Source organism: Ciconia boyciana, chromosome 22 (genome assembly GCF_034638445.1).
Source record: "Ciconia boyciana chromosome 22, ASM3463844v1, whole genome shotgun sequence".
Taxonomy (NCBI): domain Eukaryota; kingdom Metazoa; phylum Chordata; class Aves; order Ciconiiformes; family Ciconiidae; genus Ciconia; species Ciconia boyciana.
The window spans coordinates 3,222,884-3,240,364 of record NC_132955.1 but is presented as its reverse complement, the minus strand read 5'-3'; the positions used below and the strand labels follow the sequence as shown (position 1 = coordinate 3,240,364).

At 44.7% G+C, this 17,481-nt stretch overlaps 2 protein-coding genes across 7 annotated transcripts in view; one reads left to right on the top strand and one right to left on the bottom strand.

Moving 5' to 3' along the window:
• Positions 1-1,431: 1,431 nt before the first annotated feature.
• KAT7 (lysine acetyltransferase 7) lies at positions 1,432-14,814 on the bottom strand. The gene is made up of 15 exons (XM_072885719.1): positions 14,682-14,814; positions 12,986-13,133; positions 11,487-11,663; positions 11,057-11,296; positions 10,406-10,488; positions 10,070-10,159; positions 9,253-9,351; positions 8,973-9,083; positions 7,898-8,089; positions 7,608-7,697; positions 6,534-6,674; positions 5,247-5,340; positions 4,915-5,061; positions 3,926-4,032; positions 1,432-3,248 (listed from the first exon to the last, which is right to left on the bottom strand). Exons 1-15 carry the CDS (start codon positions 14,694-14,696, stop codon positions 3,147-3,149), a joined length of 1,836 nt encoding a protein of 611 aa, XP_072741820.1. The 5' UTR covers positions 14,697-14,814; the 3' UTR covers positions 1,432-3,146.
• Positions 14,815-14,839: 25 nt separating this feature from the next.
• FAM117A (family with sequence similarity 117 member A) overlaps positions 14,840-17,481 on the top strand; it is a 34,081-nt gene continuing 31,439 nt past the window's right edge. For 2 of the 6 annotated variants that reach the window (XM_072885722.1, XM_072885721.1), the window contains exons 1-2: positions 15,051-15,245; positions 16,011-16,118. The gene's annotated coding sequence lies outside the window, so the exon portion shown is untranslated. Of the gene's footprint in view, positions 14,980-15,049; positions 15,246-16,010; positions 16,119-17,481 lie in introns of those variants that run through there. The other 4 variants (XM_072885723.1, XM_072885729.1, XM_072885725.1 and 1 more) reach the window with 4 other exon arrangements.

Genomic DNA, 17,481 nt, shown 5'->3' with positions numbered 1-17,481 from the left:
AAAGCATCAGTCTAGGTAAATTTACTGAAAGCACCAGCTGCTTTTTAGGAGCATCATAGTTTTAAAGTGGGCTTCAAACTGCCCATACAGAACATAGTATCTGCAAGTTTGCAGTTGCTATGAATAAACTGTGGGTGAAACTGTGAGCATGTCTCATCCTTTGGTTACCCAGAGATGTTTACGGCTATCTGTATGACTCACTACTTAATTAGTGTTTGCATTACCAAAGCACCCAGAGGTCTCAGTCAAGCGTGGGACCCCATCGTGTTAAGAACTGTACATATACAGAGAGACAGTCACTGCCTCAGAGAAGTCACAACATAAACAGACTTGACAGAATAAGGACTGGAGGGAAACAAAAGCTTAGAGAGGGGGTGGCTGTCACACAGCAGAGCACTGCGGGGAATATAACCCTTATCTTCTTGTCTCTCTGTCCAGTTATCTGCAAACTAAATCACACTGCATCTCTCTGTACTTGCAAGAAAAACAAACAAAAAAAGAAGGCAAAAAAAGGCAACTGGTATTGTACAAAATTGTGCTCAAATAAGTAAAAGCAACACTCCCAATCAAATGCTTAAAAAACTGTCTTATTAAAGAAAACAAGACAGAATTTGGAAGAGCCTTGATGTGACTTGAGTAAGCAAACATCATTGTTCAGGGAAATGTCCTTGATTTTGATATTAATCAGAACAAGACTACCAAGGTATTCCATCTCAATTACTTTGCTCTCTTTCTTCATAAGCTGAGCATCTCAAGTCCCAGGCCATGATCACTGACACATCAGCCTTACTCTTAACAGCACCCTGGCTTTTCTGCAGCTTAAAGCCCAGAGTCCAAAAACATTCCCTACTCTTTTTTCACTCCCATTGAGTTATGTAGAAAAGCAGAATCTCTGGAGGGAGCTGGAGCAGATATGTGCAATTAACCATTTTCTATCGGAGATTATATCAAAGACTCAAAAGGTTTGAGAGATGTGCTGAACTTCAAACACTGGTTTTTGAAGATCAGGGACTTCATTGCCCCAAGTCCTCCCACAGTACAAGAAGGTCTGGTCGTGGAAGCACAGAAGGAAAGGCTAAAAATCTAGGGCCATCACTTTTAGGATAACTCCTTCCTTTTTCAATGAACTTCAGGTTGACAGATGCTATCCCAGTTTTGCATGACATCCTTAAGTTGCCAGTATCTGGCAACATCCATATATTCCTCATGGTAGCCTCCTGTGCACAGTAAGCTCTAGAGTGAACACACAATACAGGCTATTTCCAAAAGGTTCAACCTAAAGGCCACTCTAGTCACAATCCTTAATACACCAGGCACAAAGACGGGTTCAAAATTAGTCCCCTGCAACATAAAGCAGCAGCTTCACTTAACTGGAGATGCAGAATAGCATCTGACTGAAAAAAATAAAAAGAAGGCATAAACTTGAGCAGAGAACATGCTTTATTGAGAAGTAGATACAAGAATAGCACATTCTACCACATCATGGGAACAGGGTTTAGCTTCTGCACAAGAATGGCCTTCTTCCCTACTCCACAAGAGATCTACTTTGTTGGATAGTTTCATGAGTATCTGTAGTTAGTTACAATACAGGAGCAAAGGGCATGAGACAGCAAAATTCAGTAATGCCCACAAGGTATACACCATGTACTGATGATCTTTTTTCTTTTTCTTTTTTTAAGGAGGCAGAGAAAGGCAGACAACCATCAGAAGAGCAATAGAGAACTTTTCCACACTAGGATGGGTCAGTGGTTACCAGGAAACGGCTCCTACCTACTGGTACATTGCAAGTGCTTCATTTCAGACACCATTCAATATGGAGGCATTGGATGGTTTAAATGAAATCGGCACTATATGATGCTGCCATCATCTACCCCAAGATTGTCCTCCCCATTTAATCACACTGGAGCCATACAGGAAACTTGTGGCACAAGGACAGTGGTTATACTTGAAAGCCATTGTACGACAGTTTCTTGTGGTGGTGCTGATGGGAGAGAGGAAGTAAAAGCTTTTTTGTTTTACAAAGACAAACAAGAATGCACTGTCAGAGAAGCAAACCATCCACACAGCTAACTGGAGCTGCCACTGATGCACAGAACGTACACTGTAGGCAATCCAACAACTGACGATATTTGCATTGTAGAGTTTCTGTGGCTGTTTGGACAAGGCTAGCAAAAATCTGTCTAAAGTTTTTGTTTCTTCAGTCTAGAGGAAAAAAATCCTCTGCAATACAGAGAGACCTACAATTCAAGGAAGACTGCTCTGGGAAAAATAACTCCAGTGAAATACACTGAACGGGCTGTTTCTGTGTAAAAGGAACCCACTAACTCCAAGCAATAAACAGGAAAAACCAGTAACTTATAATCAAAGAGGTCTCTCCAACAGACGTGGTACTGTAGTAGCTCCAGGAGCATGTACCAGGAGCAACTCTGTGAAACATCTCAGACCTTGATGTTCTCACACACTTAGCCTTGACTCCTCCAGGGTAACACTAACAATCACACCACTCAGTTACAAGATATGCAAGCTTCTGACTGTACAATATTAACTATGTGAAGACCTGCTATATTATATGGAAAACACTGCTGAAAGAGGTGGCATGTTACCTTACTAAAACTATTTGATACATGGAATGGAACAGTCCATCAGAGAGGACTAGTTAAAAATGCTGAAGTCAGTGTAACTGCAGCTTGTTGGAAAACCAGACTTTCCCCAAACAAGCATTATTAGACCTTGTTCAAAAGCCACAGAAGTTATCTCCATTACTTAGAACGCAAGGAACCTGAAGGAAGAAACAACCAGATTATAGGACACAACACAACCTCATCGGAATAAGAACATGAGGATAAGACCAGTGACTGGACAGGTACAGTACCAGATATCAGAACTCCTTGGGCCAGTGCTGCTAGGAGCTTCGTTTGGGTCCTATACAGATCCAATCCTTGCAACCTCATTGAGGCCGAAACATAAAGTTCCTCAGAACTAGCGTCTGTGGTGTGCACAAAAGATCTGGGCCAGAACAGTACCAAGGGGAACTGATCTTTCAGGAGGGTACTGTACCAGCCAATCACAACAGCAACAGATACAACAGAGATCCCTAGGGTACTTCCTACTGCTGGGGTTCACTGGCTTCAGGAGTGATAAGACAGTTAAGTTCCCTTAGGAGGGGTCCATTTCAAACAGCTGGGATCCATTATCTTATTGCTGTTGGATCTTTTTGCCTCTTTGGCTATCCATTCATCAATCAGATCCTAAGGAAAAGAGCATGAAAGGGCAGGTTAAAACAAATGATCCATGACGGAGAATTATCCATGGTACAACACCACACATCTAAGTCCACAAATCTGAAGATGACTAGCCTACTAACTGCTTAGTGTGACAAAAATAACATTTCCTCCACAGTGCTTTCTAGAAGCCCTTTCAATCACACCAATAAGGCTACTTTTAGCTACAAAGTGAAGTCTCGGGGAGGGGAAAACAAAAGAGAGAAGCTGTCACATGTGGGGATTTATAAACCACTTGTCTTATATCTACAAGGGTACAAACAGGACTGATTCAGGATTCCATTAATTCAGTTCACTTCTGTGTCATCCATTTGCCCAATAAAGGGCAGGCATGATGAGGAGCATGATGGGAATGTTGGTCCATTGCTCCCCTAAAAAGCCGCTTACCATGAGCAACGTTATTCCACGCATCAGAAAAAGAAGGTCAATACAGCATATTTCTACACTACTGAAGAATCAGGTTGGATGCCCATGTTGTATTTTATCAGCTACTGCATCTGAAAATTACAGTGCTCCCCCACTAGAATCAAAAGGCTGAAAAACCCAGCACAATGCAAGGCAATACTGATTTCAGCAAGTTCATATGAATCTAGCAGCTAAATATACGGAAACAAAAATGCAGAAATAGCCATCACAAATCTTACCTGTCTTTTTAGGACCAGGTGTTTTCCCTTCCAGTACTTGAGCATCTGAAGTGCCTGCAATGTGCTAACAATGTCGACAGGGTTTACTGCAGTCTCCTGGCTGATTTCTGCAAATCGGTATCAGTTTACGTCAGAATAGCAACAAATTCCTCCTCAATAGCCTATAATTGTTAGTTTTCAACTACAACTTTCATGCAACTCCTTTTGAAGTGATATACACAAAATGCCTTGCAGATATTAAAGGCGGGACATGCAGGACATGCAGCACTACTGTTGCTGCATGACTCGCACCCTTTCACCACCCTGGTTACCTGTAGCACTGCTATACAACTTGCCTTTGCTCATTTCGTTCCTGAGGGCTGATTGATTGCAAGTAGGTTGAAGAACCACAGGCTATGGATGCAAGCCACGCAGAGCTGTACAGAAACAGCCCGGCTCACCCAAAAACTGAAAGCCAGCCTAGATATCAATGACCTAGTGATACTAATTTTAGGATCCAAGTTAATAAGGTGTAATCCTCTGAGAGAAGACATAGCCGCTTCTTCAGAACTACTTTGATATCTCTATGAAATGCTGCATACTCCTAGGTACCATAAACATAAAAAATGCTATTAAAAGAAGTCCAAATAGTATCAGTATTTTTCCAAAGCATCTGAAAGCCTCTCAGTGGAGCCATTTTTCTTTTTAAAATTAACATTCTAATCTACAGATGGATAAAGTTCTTTGCTGAATCTGTTTAAAAAAATGTATTTTTTAAAAGAAGCCATTGCATACTTTCAAAACTCTGTGAGCTGTCTTATCTTTAATGGTGGCAGGACTGGAAAGGAGCCATACCCAACTACAGGAATATTCTCCTAACTGTGCTGCTACACAAACACCTATACGAATGAGTCAAGCATGACCTGCCTCATATTTGAGGAAAATGAGTGAGATGCATAGGTATGTTCCTGAACCAATTCACTACAAGCTTATTTAGCTTGAAAACATACCTTTTATAGAGATCTCTTTTCCTTGGAAATTATGCAGGTAACGAAGGAGAACTTCCTTCCAGTAACTACGGTAGCTGATGAGACCTAAATCAGACAGAGGGCGTTCCGGAGAGCCAACTTTTTCTTCTACTTTAGAAAGCAAATAGCCTGTAAAGGAAAGAAAACCTATTTATCCTTCCTAAACCGCTCTCTCCTGACTGTTACCCTCTTTAGCACATGCAGAAATCTGCTATAATGCAAACTGCTCAACCACCACCATAGATATGTCAGATTTCTTAGTGAAATTGTCATGTTGGACAGAATATGTTTCCAGAATTTCTCTCTCTACTTACTGAAGTCAATGAGCATTTTGCCATAACCTTGCCTCATATATTGAGGCATTGTCAGGATACAAGAAACATTGTAGTTGAGAAAAGAATTCTTCTCCTAAAAACAAGAACAGAGAGGATAGATTAGCAGGTCTAGATCTGTACAAACAATGGGTACATCGTAATCCCAACAGACTGAACAAGCCTGTGCAACTGATACAATACAAGGTGAAAGGAGCAACAGTAGAAAAACCTGCCTAACAACAAACAACATGATCATCCTTCAGCTACCAACCTGGTTTAGTGTCTTACTTTATTAGCCATTAAATTGGGTGTTTGGTGCACAATTTTAAGCCTAGCATCGCTGGCCATGGAGTTGTACCTGAGAAGGAGCCAGTAACACTCTCGCTACCACCTCTGTCATCTACCAGGTTTACATGCAACAAGAAAGGGACATAACAGCAGCATTATAAGCACATGGTGTATATTGAAATGTTCAGACAAAGAAGAGACTCAGACACACTTATCCTCAGATCAATGCAAATTTTTCCTTTAGAGCATTTTTTTTAGATATTTATTCAGTTTTGACTCAGGGGATTTAAGGAATATAGTTTCCTGCACTTTATTTGGGACAGTATTCTTCCTACCTATAGAATTTCACTGACTGAAATATCTAAACTGACAACTGCATTGCATGATATCACTATGTCCAGAAAGGTAATCACTTTTTCTGTATTGAAGTAAGAACAACCAGGAAATGTATTTCACTAATGTGCAGCAAAGATTAAACAAACAGATTGGCTATTTTTTAGGTAGGCAATGTGTCTGAGCAAACAGTTGAGAAAACTGGCTCCTACTCCAAGCTTGGCCAGTGACTTACTTGTGGGATCTGCTTAAGTTACTTATGTCTCAGCTTCTCCACCTAAGAATTTTTATTCCTTCAAGTACTTTATTAAAAAAAAAAAAAAGGTCACTAATACTTATTTTAACTTATTTTTCTCTACATTTCTTTATATTTTCTTTATCACTACTTTTGCCTACATTTAAGACACCACCATGCTTCCTAGCAACATTTGAGATAATTTGGTTTTTTGCTAGTAATGAGGAAAGATGCTACAGCAAAGCACCTGCAACCCCTGCAGCAAACAGTAAGAACAGTTCAAGCAGATCAGGTTTGAAACTTTATCTATTCCTAAAAGCAACAAATCCCGAGACCGCAAAAACTCGGAAGGGAGATTCAGTACTGATCATTGGTGTCCTAAATCTCATTCTCGTGAGGCAGTAATGTGTACGTATGTATTTTCAACTAACCTTGGAGAAATATCCTATCAGGTGACAGCCAGTGTTGTCAGCTTCTGTCATGACATAGAAGAGGAAGGGTTCAACATCATAATACAGTGTTTTATGGTCCAAGAAAAGCTTTGCCAGCAGACACAGGTTTTGACAGTAGATCTAAAAGCAAAAGGAGAATAGGATACACCTGTTTATTGCAGTGGAACATTCCAAGAGTGGACAAAAACAGGCATACATGGGAAATGACAAGAAAGTTCTGAATCATTTGAGAAATGACGTACAGTCTTTCAAACAGAGCAGCTGGGTCAGGAAACAATTCCATTTGTGATGAAGCTTGATAAGCCTAGCTTCCTAAGGGTGGGAATTGGCATTTGCGATATCAATCTCCGAATGCCCAAAACATCCTCAGTGAAGGGGAGCAGAAGGTTGGATCTCTGCTTGCTTGCGCTGTATTGTATTAATCCCATGCTTCAAGGTTATCTCTGTTAACTAGAAAAGACTCCTCCCAACTTCCGGCAGTGCAAAATTTAGCTTTTGAATTTGTTTCTTTGTTCTTTCCTCTGAAGCCTTCAAGACCGGACACAACCAGAGACAGGGCACAGGCATGGTACTACTACCTAGCACTGAACCCGTGGTTGCAGATTCATGTTCTACTCTTCAATTCAGGGTTAAGGAGGTCACCCTCAATAACATTAGGCTGCTTCCCACTCTAATCCAAATTTGACTGAGTATTCACAGTGAATGGGAGATGCGCCTCAGTAGCAATCTACTGAGGCCAAGCACAGAATCTCCCCACTAACTTTCAGAAAGGGATTTTGACACACATCTCCAAAAGCTGCTGATCCAGCACAGTATCAGACAACAGACAGAACTGCTGGAGCGCAACAGAGCTGAGGAATAATCACAAAGAAAATGCAGACAAGACTACTGCCAGAACTGCAAGAATGGACAGATCAGGCTCTAGTAGCCTTTCTGCAGTTAGAGGGAGAAAGAGCCATTTGCATCCTGTTTCTCTGCAGCAACAGCAGTGCCCAGCACATTTGAAAGACAGACTCCACACTCAAGACTGGCCTAATGATCACAGTTAGTTACCTTGTTCTTTTTCCCATCCACTTCAAACACCGAGATGGAGCCTTTGCGGTAGATTTCATCACCCGGTGGATGTTTCCAAACACATTTTGCCTATGACAGGAAAACAAAGTTAGGATGACACTACTGTTTTAAGGGCGGAAAAGGTTACAACAGCTACTGGATATACCAGGAAACATGCAGTCTTCTCACCTCCTAAAGTGAGCAACTGAGCTAACAACAGTAATGTTTAAAACGTTTACATGCTGACATCAGATTTAAAGCTCAGGAATCAGCTCTGCCCTAGCTCTTACCATGTGTCTGCGCAGTATTGTCTGACTCTTCATATATTTGAGACAGAACTCGCACATGTAGAGACGTCCCAGACGAGCATACTCCTCTGGGTAGGGAGAATGATACCAGGTGTCCAGCTCATAACGGCCAAAAGCAATTGTTTTAATCATATTGCTGCCTTCTGTGATCTGGCCCTGGAGCCGCAACTTTTCCTGTGAATGAAAGAAATGGATTATTATTTTTAAAAAAATTTAAAAGTAGGTAGCGTGGAAGAAGGCCCTATTTATTTCCCTCAAGGAAATAATTTACTTCAAGTCTTCTAAATTCACCTTTCAGTACAACCACATCTAATGACCCCTCCCACAGACCTCTCCCTAATCAAACTCAGTCTGAGCCCTGTCCACAAGCAGGACAGTTACTGACTGTTCCTTTCACCAGGAAATGTCTTGTGAATCAGCACTCAGCAGCATGCTAACACTAGGATTATACTCCTTCTGTCATGAAAGCAATGTAAGCTCCTTGCCACTTCATGCTTCTTTCCTAATCTGTAGGGAGAGGATACAGCCTAATGCTCTGCCTCAGATATCCCAGATGCAATCACCACTGGTAAGCATCAAAGTATCTTTCGGTTCATCTCTGGAGATGGAAGGTAGCTTTGGAAAGCACCTACAGAAGCCTCAGCAATACAAGGTTTTGAACTCCATTCCACAGTCACCAGCTACCGTCAAGATGACTTTTGTATTTTGCTATCGTCACTCCTTAGCCATTCTTTCAGCAAGCGAAGCTGTCCATTCTTTCACTGAAAACAAACACCTATTAAATGGGACTGTTACTGATTATTCCTCTTGCAGGCACTGCAGCATTCATGACCGCAAATGCTTAGCTCCAGCTGTACTTTCAGCAAACCCTCCGAATGACTCGCACTTAAACGTTATCCCTAGTGTAAGGTTGCTGACTTGGCTGGGCTGTAGCTGCTCTTCTTACAAACTCTGATTCTACCTGCACAAGTACAACAAATACAACAAAACCCAGAAAGCATTCACGTTTCTAACAAAGACATTTGCTATGAGATATATCATGAGTTAGAAGTCTCACCAGGTCCTCAGATGCCCGTGCTTGCGCTCTTCGGAAAAGCTCAAGGTCGTATTCGCTCGTCAGGTTTTCAAGTAGAGGTTCCCTAGTATTGCCATAGGTTTGTCTGTGCTCCTAGAACAATAAAATAATTGGAGGTTTTGCTGCCTTGCTGCTACTAAGCTGTTGGATCTTGCAGCTTTTTTAGCTGAGAACGTTGCAGGATGACTGGGAAAGCCAAACTCCCGCTTAGTGGTCTCATTCCAGACAGGAGGGAATGAAAGAATAAAATTACTGCTTTTACCATGTATTTTTCTTTTTGCTCCTTGCTTAGTCCTGAGTTCCTCTTCTTCCTGAGCTCAGCTACTTTCTCTTTGTATCGCAGCTGTCTCTCTGTTGGTGCCTGAAAGAAACCAGAGGTGGAAACCTTCGCTAGGCTTCATCCACTTCAAACATTTTCCTTCACCTTCCCACCCTAAAGGACCTCTGTCCTGGCTTTCATTTTATGACGTTTGTTGCCTCTGAACCAAATCCTGTGCTAATAAGAGGGCACTGCAGGTACAACACAGGTATGTAAAATAGGAAGTTTTTCTTCCTACCGCAGCTTGCCTTTGCCAGTGTACCTCAGTTCACAAGACAGGGTGCAGTCCTTATGCACTGCTTAATCATGTGGACAAGCTCCGAGCCGACTCATTAAGTCATCTTGAGTCAAGTCCAAGACTCATGAACTGAAAAATGTAATTCCCCTGGTTTTATTCTTTTCTATTTAGTCAGAGTAAAATTGTAGTTTACAGTTCTGCAGGAATTCTCTTGTCCTACACATCAAAGCATGCAGCAGAGATCATCCTGAGAACAGCTCCAGCCTCCTTTGTAGTATTACTGGCCAATGCCACCTCTCTGCTCTCACTAGCTGCTCCAGTCTCTCGTTTAAAGGATACAATGAATTGCCCTTGCTGGAACAAACTGGACATGACAAATGGGGAGTGTCAGGACTCAGCACAATAGCTTATCCGAGAAGTGAAGAAGGGAGATCAAGTTTAAGTCATTGTTGCTGGAAACCACAAGCTGAGGTTTTTCCACTTTTAACTGAGCAGCCACTCCATTATGTGCAGATTGCCTACCTGGTGTCTGGTGGCGTGCCTGTTATTGTCATCCTGCCGATGGGCCAGCATTCTCTCCTCAATCTGCTTATCCCGGCTCTGTGCTCGCACCTGGAAGCCAAAACTCATCTGTCAATGCTACAGCAAACTACTATCAAAGCCTTAATCTTTTCCATTTCTCGTTTAGGTGAATTTTCTGAACCGTAATTCACAGATGATTTGACACACAAATGCTGCTGTCTTACAGCTAAAGACATCAGCTGAAACATGTTAACTCTATTTTCTGTTCACAAATGACAGGTCTTGGCATTGTGTTCCAAAAAAACATAAGGAAGATAAAACAGAAGACTCATTTACCTTGCACTCATCTGCTGAGAGATTATGATATAGCGGGCATCCCGATATGGAGAAGTGTCGCTCATGTTTTCCAGTTAGGTGTCCTGCAAAGGATCAGAAAAAAACCCCACTTTTAACATATGATCATAAAGAGGTTTAAAAAGTATCCTAGATGGGCAGATACCTCATATGAGCTTCTCAAGGAGCATGCTCAGTTTATTACCAGTGTGATAGAAGGAGCATACTTCATGGTTCATGGCACAAGCTTTAAGAACAAAGAAAGAAAATCTTTTTCACGCTAACTGAAAAGCTGCATTCCATGCAAGCAGCCAGGTATACTAGAGGTCTGCAGTAATTTGTTTCTGAAAACCTGCTTCTGGCAGAGACCAGTACCCTACTTGCAAGACTCTGCATTTTCCTCCCACACCTGTGCTCATACTCTTAACTTGTTCTTTACTCTATCATCCCCCAAACATTCCTAGACAGAAAACACCTCCAGGAAGAATATACCTGCAGATATACTTCATATCCCTTCTCTATACCCACTTCTCAATATTACTTCTGATCCTAATTAAGTGCATATTGTTAGGATGTATAACTCAACTGAGCGGGACTTTGAATATCACAGCAGGAAGGCAAAAACCAACAGTTTAATCCTGGAGCTGAAATTACCTAAAGAGTTACAACCAGGAGTGGGACATTTCATGTTGAAATTGTAGCTTTCATGGAAGCGGCGGCGCTTAGGGCGGTGAGACAGGTCACTTCCAGAATCCTTCATGGACATGTCCTTGGCAATGCTCTCATCATGGGATACATTTGGACTGGAGATATCAATATCAGACTCTGAGGAAGGGGCATTCCCGGTGGGGGTACGAGGTGGAGACTCATCGTGATCCGCTGCATTTTTAGTGTCTGAATAAGGATCAAGATGTTACAAATCTGCCTGAAAGAAAGCTTTCAAAAAAATATGTAAAGCAACTCCGGACAGCTGTCTCAAACCCTCTATCCTCAGGATATTATACTGTTCCCTCAGAGAATGGAGTCACATACTCTTTCCAACAGCATTTTGCAAACTTTCAACACCTCACCGCACCTCACGTACCTCTATCAGAAAAGTCAACCACTTGCTCAGTCTCTGACCCAGATGAGCGAGTCTGCCGGAGCGGGTATTTCTTTGGAGTCACAGGAGTAGGCTGCTGTTGGCTGCGGGTCACCCTCCTCGTAGAATAGACAGGCTCTTCTGCTCCAAACGATGGCGGATTACGAACTGGGCTGGAATCTAATTCCATAGAAACACCATAATTACACCCACAATAACCACTCTAAGTCAGAGACTTGCCTCACACATGCTCTGAAGTCTGTAATACCAACATCTCATAGCTGGGTATCAACACAGAGCTCTGTCCTACCGCTCACCGCTGCATGTCATCACTAAGATATGCTCTGTTCTTCTAAGCTTAAATCTTTTGACACTTTTACCAACACTGAGGAATCTGGAATTAGATCAGCTTTCTCTGGACTTAATTACTTAATTAACTAGTAATTACAAACCAGCTCCTATTTGGAAAGCTAAAGAACCATTAGTTTAGATAAGAACTATCAGTGTTTAGACAACCCTTGGGAAAAGCAAGACTGCTTCTGGTCTGGAGCTATATTTGGGACCCTATGTGTGGTTTTGAGATCCTATACTGCTCAAAAGACTATAAAACAATTATTTTGCATTAAAATAATGCTTTCATAACCTAGGAATATCACAGGCATCCCATACACATCCAAACCACCTTTGCTCTTGTTCTTAAGACCTAATTACCAGATGGTCTTGCACGTATATTTCTTACCTGCAATAAAATTTGTCACAAAGCAGATTCTTTATCAAAGTGTATACATGGAGCAATGGAGAGAAGTTATTATCTACTGTCATTTCCTCCCCTTGATGCCAGATGGCAGCTTATTAACTAACAGCCAAGAAACGGCTACACTAACACTAAAAATGAGGAGGTGGACACATTCAATGTTTCCTCTTACAATCTGGATGCCAAAGCAGAAGCATACCAAATAACTGGCAATATGTTGATTACATTTATTGCAGAGTAGGGTCAGCGTCAGCAAGTCATGAAAATACGTCTTCCCTTGCAGTACAGAAAACCCCAAACAAACAAAACAAAGCAAACAAAAACAGCTTTCACCCCTAAACACCCTCTCTCTAACTTGGCTCCGGTACCAATATAACTGACTAGATGGAAAGCAAATTCTTAGAGTTCTCAGAAGAATGAGGCAAAGCTGGCAGCAGAATCATGGAGTTTGGTTCCCACTTCCTTTAACAAGCAGACAGCTTTACTTTTTGAACAGAGGATACTTGTGTTTTTACTTCCACCACCAGTGTAATCTTTAGATTATATTACCTCATTTGTGCCATATGCACTCATAAACACTGCTTTTTGCTGTGGTACATTAATAGCCAATGAAAAAGTTAAATATTTTTATTTACATATAAACTCCACACATTTAAGTTCTAAAGGTCAGGAATATGGAGTACATTGAGCCTCTTGTTGCTTAAGAGGCTGCTTTTCTTTTCCTTGTTTAAGAAAATAAAGCATTTACCTTGAGAGCTTTGACTGAGTCTGGCTGAGGAACGGGTCACTCGGGCGGATCGCCGCGATGTGCCATCGCTTTCAGAGCTGTCTGTATGCTCAGGATCAGTAGAGAAATCAGAGTCTTCTGTTCCATCTGAGCTACTGCCCGCATTCCTCTGCAACACCACAGACCCAGACATTAGCACAGGAGCACTTAAACTTGCATATTGTATTTATACTATAAAAATATTTGATGCTAGATAGATAAATTCAAGCTGACACAATGACATATACAAACTAATAAGTGTCAAGTGTATTACTCTGGAGAAAATATTTTAGTTTAATAAATATAGAGTGTCAGTGCCTTCAATAATAAAAAGTTTCTGCAAACTGATCCACTAAGAAAGATCACAGTAGCACCCGATTTTATTTAAAGCAAAAGGTAAATGAAGTTTCAAGGGTGGACAGGATATGCTTTGAGCTGACTGTTCTCGGTTCACCCTGCCAAGCCAACAGCACTCCCACACCGTCTGCCTGTTCAAAACAGCAGAGGCAGCCCAGCAGAGCACAAGGCACCACGGGAGCAGGTGGTGGAGAAAACAGATGGGCTCCAGCAACGGCCAAACTGACTCTTCACCACTCAGCAATTCAGGGCAGCGTCACGACTCCGTGGTGGAAGCAAGGCAGAGAAAATGAAAGCACTCAGCAAAGAGGCTGGGCCAAAAGAGGCTGCGAATGCAGTTGTATTCACCTCGTCTCGGACCACCAGAGCGGCCCCCTGCACCACACAGTGGACTGGGCGGCTCTCTGAGGGAGGCAGGCCTCAGGACTTGGCGGGTAGCCACCAGGCTTCCGAAGATCCCTCCCCTGCCCGGCAGCCCTGACTGGACAGCCAGGGTGTGGGGGCGTCGATAGGTCTGGTCAGGGCAGCCGGGTCCGCGGAGTGCGGACGGAGGTACCCCGAGCGGCCGCCGGCCCTGAGGGGACGGTGACGAGGCCGAGGCCGGTCCCGCCGCCCGCCTGAGGAGAAGGGCGGGGGCGGCTGCCGAGGCCCCGCGCGCACGGTGGCGCGAGCGCGGCCCCCGCGCCGCTTTGTTTTGCGCCCAGCGGAGACTCGCCGGTCCCGGCCAATCACAACACGCGTGGGAGTGGCCGAAAGGGAGAGCCCGCCAATGTCAGCTTGGAAAGCAAAAAGGCGTGGCCGCCGGGCGTGACTGACGGCAGCCGCCAGCCTATCAGTGCAAGCCTCGCTCCCACAGAAACATCAACGCGGGGAGGGGGGCGGAGTGGGATGGGGGAAGGGAGAGAGGGAGAAACAAGGCACGCGCGGGGAGGTGACCGTTGGGGGCGTAGATGGGCAGCTGCAGAAGCCAATCAGCGACAAGCCCGGCAAGGCACTCCGGCCAATACGTGACCAACTCTCCAACTGCCTGCCCAATCGGAAAAGCCAAGAGGCGGACCGCGCTGCAGGCGCGGGGGAGGGGAAAGGGTAACCGTTGGGGGCGATGAGTGACGAGCAAGACGGCCAATCAGCGCCCAGCGTTCCCGTGCGGGAGCCACTGAGGGAGCGAGCGAGGCGGGCGCTGGGGGCTGAAGGCCGCTATTTTCCCCTCGGTTTTGTGCCCGTGAGAGGTAGCGGAGGGGGTGGGGAAGGGGGAAAAGCTGCGGCCCGAGTTCGCCGGTTCCCCCGCCGGGCGCCTCCCCAGTTCCCCGGCCGCACTCACCTTCCTGCGCGGCATCCTCGGCGGGGGCGGGGGCAGCGAGGTTGGCTGGTCCCCAGCGCCCCCGGCCCGCGAAGCGGCGGTCGCCGCCGTGTTAGCGCTGGCGGGCTCCGTGGTGACAGCCGTGTCTCCCGTCCTGCGGCACGTCTGCTCCGGCGGCGCCAGCCCGCTCCCGCCGCCGCCAGTCCCTGTTCCCTGCTCGGTCCCTCACGCTTCCGCCGGGACACGGTCCACACCCCCCCGTCACGTGACCCCGAGCCAGCCTCACGCCAGCGGGGGCTGCCATCTTGGATTCGGACAGGTATCCCGGCGGCGCCGCTGACAGTGAAGCTACTGGCGGCCATCTTGGATTCGGGCTGAGGGGTCTTGGCGGGGGCCGTGGCGGCGGCCATCTTGGGTCCGGGTGTGAAGTCAGCGGGCTCCCGGCGACGCCCGGGGACCGGAGCGGGTGTTTTCCCCAGGGAGCCACGTTGGGTTCGGGCAGCCTGAGCCCTCCCGCTGGGGCCATGTTGGGGCCGGGCAGAGGCGCGCCGCCGGGTTCACGGAGTGATTGGGTGGAGGAAGGCGGTGAGTCCCCGTTGCTCTTGAGGCGGAGGCGGGGAGCGCCGCGCCTCCGGCTGCCGGCCCCCCTTCTGCGGAGGGGGTGCCGCCGCCTGCCCTGCGTGCGGCCTGCTGGAGGGAGAGGCCTTTCCCGAGCCCTGGCTCCGCGCTGGGCCGGCCCGGGGCGGGCCGTCGCAGGGGCCTAGCGGGCCTGGGCGGGCCTCGCAGGGCTGTGCTGCTTTGGGCTCTCGTTCGGAAAGGCTGTTGTCATTAATTATTCTTTCCGCTCTCAAAGTATCATCTGGGGGGGATTTTTCTGGTGCAGTTTTGCCTGTGTAGTTCTCTCATGGGTGAATGTGAGCAGGTCGTGTTTTTGCCCTGAGCTGATGAGGCACCTTGTACTTCTCCGGAGGCGGCTCTCGCTAACTCGGGCCCCTGGCTGTCCGGAGGCAGGGAGGCAGCAAGTTCACCCCTGTGTGGTCCCCCTGCACAGGCCCAGCACTCTGCAGGAGCTGTTCCCCTGGTTGTGATTAGGCTGATAGCTGGTTAAACTTAATATATCAATAACGTTAATGTGATAACGCTGTCTGTGAGAAACAGTATATTGCTTTATGTAAAGATCTGGGGAAAAATAAGGGTATTTAGTTGAACACATGATTTCTTTCCAACTATGGCTATCTTTAGGGATTATGAAATTCTCAGGGTCTAATCCTATAATCCTCGTGAGTGCATGTCATCCTTAGTCATGCAAGTAATACCATTCCTCTCATTCCAAATTGTTATTGCTCCTAGGTGTATCCAATCTCCTGTGAAATGTTGAAAGGCAAACCTTCTGAAGAAGTCAAGATGAAATACCTCTGCTTTTGCCCAAGCAGAGAGGAATGGGAAGCAGGATGTGTGGTATGTGAAGTGGGAGTGTATATACTGGTTGCAAAGAAGCATACATTCGATCTAAAAATTGTACACATTAAGCCCAGGAAAACTATGAGTGCATGAATAACTCATTAGAAAGTCTGGTTATTTCAGCGAACCAATTTGCAAACCTACTGAAAGGTGGCTGCAGGAGAAAACACTGCTGCACAAATGCGTGAATTCTTCCTACTTTATAAGAAAAAGAAAAGACTGCCTGGATTTTAATAGAATTTCAAATTGTAGCTGAGCCAAAATCTATTGCTAGGCTAATTAACATTATGCTCTGAAGTTATTAGACTGACTTGAAATGTTTAATTTAAGATAAATTTGGGATGAACTAAAGTATCACCTGAAAGGGCAAGAGGAATGGGAACAAAGAAAAGTAGTGCACTATTCCTTAATGGCAAGAAAAGGGAGGAGTTGGTCTGAACACTTTGTAGTTGCTTGTCTCCCATGTATTTTCTGTGAGACAAAGCTCAGGCCTCACAAGAGTGAATGTGTCTAATGTTGCAAACCGATGAAGGGCTCTAATGGAAATGTGGGGCAGTTAAGAGCAATTAAAAAAGATTTCAAAGAGCTTGTAGATTGCAACTTCTTCATCTTGCATTAAATGGAATCTGCCTGTGGTAGAAGAATGACAATTAGCTTAAAGACTGGTTCTGACATAACATGTTTGGACCTTGCAAATCCCCAAATTCAATTGCAGATTTGCTTGAATGAAAGACTAAAGAACACGATGGCCATGTGAAAGTTGCACGTTACCACATCCCATTGAAGTAGTTGCCTGTTGATGATAGGTAAAGGATTCCTTAATCAAAAACTCTGCATTGTATGAGAGCTATAGTGCTTAATTGTATCAGATAAACAAATAAAACATTAATTAGAGCTCCTAGGTGTTACTGAAGCTTGTGTCTGAAACAAGTTGTTTATGTTAATGCATATTAGGAGGACTTACCACCACCAACAGGATGTTATTGGAAAAACAAAGCAAACAGAAGTGGGTGGTGTTTAATAACTTTCCTAGAGGTGACAGTACTTGAATAGAAGCCAGGAATCCAGTTCCCCATGTTGTCTTATTGTCGCCTGATAATTAAAATGGTAATGCAAACTGTAAGTCCTCTGTGCAGTTTGAACGCTGAATTGACATAACTCTAGAGCATCCACTGTGGGTAGAGGAAGGGCAATGAGAAGGGAAGATGGCCTTACATTTGCTAAGCTGTCTCATGCTCTCAGAAGAGCAGCAATCAGATCATGTTATGACCACAGCAGAGCTTGCAAGAACTTTTCTTTGTGTGTGTATCTACCAGTAGAAAAGACTGCAAGGATTTAACTTACTGCTACTACGCTTCAG